This window comes from Lathyrus oleraceus, chromosome 5 (genome assembly GCF_024323335.1).
Source record: "Lathyrus oleraceus cultivar Zhongwan6 chromosome 5, CAAS_Psat_ZW6_1.0, whole genome shotgun sequence".
Taxonomy (NCBI): domain Eukaryota; kingdom Viridiplantae; phylum Streptophyta; class Magnoliopsida; order Fabales; family Fabaceae; genus Lathyrus; species Lathyrus oleraceus.
Genome location: NC_066583.1, coordinates 177,739,374 through 177,744,301, shown reverse-complemented (window position 1 = coordinate 177,744,301; position 4,928 = coordinate 177,739,374). Strand labels below are relative to the sequence as shown.

General features: G+C 34.6%; 1 protein-coding gene across 1 annotated transcript; it reads right to left on the bottom strand.

Moving 5' to 3' along the window:
• Positions 1-1,766: 1,766 nt before the first annotated feature.
• On the bottom strand, positions 1,767-2,243 carry LOC127079555 (uncharacterized). The gene has a single exon (XM_051019940.1). It carries the CDS (start codon positions 2,241-2,243, stop codon positions 1,767-1,769), a length of 477 nt encoding a protein of 158 aa, XP_050875897.1.
• Positions 2,244-4,928: the final 2,685 nt, after the last annotated feature.

Here is a 4,928-nt window from a genome sequence, read left to right as displayed (position 1 = left end):
TAAGGTAGAGAATATACAACAAGCACACATTCATTACACATCATCAACAACATATACTCACACCCAATCATGACAACATTTACATAATCACATCTAATCATCAACATCATGAATAATCAACTACATATGCAATCATGTAAGCAAATTTACTCCATAACAGAATCATTATGCATGCAGTACCATTCATGAACACTCAGGTTCATCTCGCTCCCGATCCCCACCATATGACCAGAGCACACCAAATCGTTACCATCACCATAGGTAACACTTCACCAGTTCCCATATAGAACCGACTACTCACTCGTGATCCCCACCATATGACCAAAGCACATCAAAACTGGACCGAAGCTCGTACACCATGATGCATGACTCTTAACAACATATATTATCACTAAAAGGTTCACCAAAAGGATCCTCATACACATCTCACCATTTATGCATCACATCATTCATCATACGCAATAATTAATCCATGTTACAACATCAATAAACAACAAAAATAACAACAAACAACAACAACTTAACCAATGTAACATTCATAGGCACTCATTCATGTTACTTCACCAAAACAACAATACATCATCGTACAAACATAACGATTGACAAAGCTATCCATCTATTCTACAACATATATTCACACATCACTTCAACAGGTTAATTTATCATATTAAACATATCGAAACAGCAACCAATCATCACTAGCATCGGAAAACGGATCAATAATTGACACAAAATAGTAATTTAGCATTGTCCTTTCTCGTTGAGCGAAGCCTTTGCTCGCTAAGTAACGTATCTCTCGCTAAGCGAAAGTCATAGAAAACTAGAACCCTCACCATGCCACGTTCGCTTCAGAAAACACATCAACTCACTAAGCAAACTCTTGCTAAGCGAACGCGTTCAGGCCTGTAAAAAATACGTAACGCGATTTGCCTTTATAGCAACTCCAAAACTCCCCCAATTCAGTCCCAAACATCCCCAAACGCCCAAAAAATATATCACATGTTATAACACCATTATGACATGTTAAATCACATAATTACATCATTTAATTCATTTAATCTCATCACTTCATGTTTACCCCAAAACCTTCCAAATACTCAATCATGGTGGAAAACATCAATTTCTCAAAACATAAAATAGTACACATATAGGCACACGAAATTCATCATTAAAACAGCCAACAACATTAAAACTTCATAGAAATTCAGAATCAATCACATCCCAATTGCCCTAAAGAGAGTAAAGACCTTTAATCTCTACCCTTCATGCAACATACCTAGATTGGTAGCCCTTTCTCCCCCCTTACCTTAGATTTCCAGCCATTGATGATGAATCATGCAAGTTCTATGGCTTTCCTCTTCAAAATCCTTGCTTTTTCTCTTTCTCTCTGTTTTGCCTCTTGTTTTACGTATGTCAGATGTTTCTCTAAAAACTTAGATTTTTCCCTACTTTTAGAATATATAGTACCCCCATCACTTTTGCTTAATTAGTATTTTTGCCCAAATCATTACTAGCTCCTCTACTCTTACCACCTATTTTCTCCAATTCTCACAAATGGTCCAATTCTATCATTTTACTATTTATTTAATTAATTTGAATAAAACACTATTTATTATAATAATTAATTAAAATTTTAATAACTTCTAAACAACTAAACTAAACTCTTACTCTCTCTATACCTCTATTCCAAGGATACTTACCCCCATAATCACACAACAATAATTTAAAAACACCAATTAATCATATAAAATTGTAAATAATTGAATTTAATTAGTTAATCGAATTTGAGGTGTTACAGATGACACACCAAAAAGCTTGGAAATAATTTTCTGAGTGATGGTAACATCAAATCCCATCACACTAGACCTTATTTCCACTTTGTTGAACTCTTTCAGTCCCATTTCCTTTCTATTATCCCCTCTCAAATAATTATCTTCGGCAACCTTTTGATTTTCTTCAATAGAAGTATCTAACTCATCATACACCTCAGCTCTAACCCAAAAATCATTGACCATATAAGGATAGGTTGGTCCATTTAACATATCAAATAATGAAACCAATTCTTGCTCTTTAAAGAGACTCCAGATGGGATATCCATTCATATTGAAGGATTCCAAATCAATAATCTGCTCCACAATGAGTTTCAGATCCTCCTTCCTGATATTAATCGTTCTTGGTTTGATATACAGATTTTTACCATATTCGGCATTCATAGATGCTTGTTTAGAAGATGATGAAGCCATTGCAAAAGGGGTTTTAGGATATTAATCGTTCTTGGTTTGATATACAGAATTTTCATACAGACTTATGAAATGGATAACTTTAAGAGAAAAGTTGAGAAAAAAAGTGAGGGAAGTGAGTGAGAAATGTGCGAGGCTGATTAAGTAGCGTGTTTTAGGTGAAAAACAATTTTCAATCAAAACAAAACTTAAAGACTAAGGAGGCAGGATGCATAACTTTTAAGACAAATCATCATAATCTGAATGGTTTTTACCTAGCAGTTACAACTCACGTGTTGTTAGAACAAGATTTGGCTATGCATTTGGCCTTTAGTTTTGATGATAATAACGCATTGTTTCTTAGAGAATAATTTTGTACATTAATAGTTTTCATCTAGTGTGTAGATTTTGCCAACAGGTTCTGACTCTGAAGCAATGATGTGTGACGTCATTAGATTTTAAAATCAACACACTCTAACTCTAAGGAGATACAAGTGCTTTACAAGATGCTATCAAGTTCTAGAAAGCTCTTAGACAACGGTTCTAATGAACGTTTATGCTAAATCTTCTGAATGTGACTCTGATTGTTAGAGCCTCTAAAGGTTTGTCTGCCTTCAAGATTCTGTGCTCAAGTTCAGAAGATTCTGAAGAACAAGATCTGAAGAATCTGAAGACCAGGTGCTAAGGAACTGTGTCAAGACTCTGAAGACCAAGGTTCTGAAGATTCTGCCAACTTGTCTCTTGATCCTTCTAAGCATGCTTTAACATCATTATATCAGAAGCCTCAAAAGATTATAAGATAAGATCAAAAGGTTTTGTGTCAAGAAAATAGTTCACAATACAAGATCACCCTTTCCGCCACTACCCTTATTTTATGGGCTAAGGACAACACTATTGTACCATTTTTCCGCTTGTATGCACATTGTTATGAAATAGACAACTGCATTTCAGTATTCCAATTCTATCCTCCAACGGATCTTTTATATGGCTATATAAAGGAGACTTGAAGATTGGAAGAAGATGTTAACTTATTGCTAATAATTTGATAACGCTCATGCTACTGAACATACACATGTTTTTTCCTTAGTAAATATTTTTTGTGTATATTCTTTGTAAACAAACAAGAGTTTTTGCTCATTACTGTGTGAGAAATATTCATTGTATTAACTTGTTTTAATCTTCTTTTTAGAAGCATTCTTTGTAAACACAACTTGTAAATCTCAAATTTGTTTGAGTGGTTTCCTTGAGTGACTAGGTTTTATTCAGATAGACTCAAAAAGACAAGGACAATTTGTCTGTATGGTGTCTGTAATCAGGTTTTAAGTATAGTGGATTAAGTCTTTCATGAGAAGAAGAAATCACCTTGGTATGGTGGACTGGAGGTAGCTTCGTTAACAGCGAAATAGTATAAAAATAACCTTGTTATTTTTCTTGTTCGTGATATTGCTTTATTGAGTTGGTTTTTAAAAAAACTTTTGTTTTTAGAAACCCAGTTCAACCCCCTCATCCCCCTTCTTGTGTTTCTTGCCACCTTCAATTAGCATCATAGCTCTAGTATTGGTCTTGATAAGATAACAAACACTTAATAGTGTTAGATAAAGATCTAGCGTAAAACACAATGGCATCCGTTCCACCACCAGTTGCTCAAACAAATGATAGAGATCATTACAATGTTAAACCTCTAGTTTTTGATGGAGATAGATTTGACTATTGGAAGGCTAGAATATAAATCTTATTTCTAGGTCACGATGTTGATCTATGGGATATGGTAGTTGATAGTTATGTACACTCAGTAGATGCAAGTTGCAATAAAGTGGAAAGAAGAGTGATGACTGATCAACAAAAGAAAGACTATAAGAATCATCACAAAGAAGTAACCATTTTGTTAAATGTTATTTCATACACTGAGTATGAGAAAATCACCAACAGAGATACTGCTAAATCTATTTTTGATTCTCTGAGGATGACGCATGTAAGGAATGCTCAAGTCAAAGAAACCAAGGCTCTTGCCTTGATTCAAAAATATGAAGCATTCAAAGTGGAGGCTGAAGAAACTATTGAGAACATATTCTCAAGGTTTTAGAATCTTATTGCAGGACTTAAGGTTTTGGACAAAGGGTATTCTATTGTTGATCATGTTAAAAAGATCATCAAAATTCTACCTAAGTGTTGGAGACCTATGGTAACTGCTCTGAAGTTGTCAAAGGATCTTAACAACACTTATCTTGAAGAACTGGTTAGTTTTTAAGAAGTCATGAGATTGAGCTCAAGAAACATGAGCCCAAAAGGAAGAGCAAGTCAGATGCTCTGAAGTCTTCAGGGAGATATGAGAAGACTAAAGCTCTTCAAGCTAAAACTGATGAAGAGTCTGAAGAGGAATCAGAAGAATATAATGAGTTATCTCTTCTGTCCAGACGCGTTAATCAACTCTAGAAAAAAAGGCAAGGCAAATTCAGAGGACAAAGAAGGACAGGTGGTCGTTTTGAGTCCACTTTTGGATCTAATACTCCCTATGAATTGTGGAAGAATTTGAAGCCCAACATTTCATATTTTCATCCTTTTGGATGTTCTTGTTTTATGTTGAACACTAATGAGAATTTGAGCAAGTTTTATTCTAAAGCACAAAAGTGCATCATGTTAGGATATTCTAAACGCTCGAAAGGCTACAAAGTGTATAACACTGAGACATAGATTGTTGAAGAATCAATC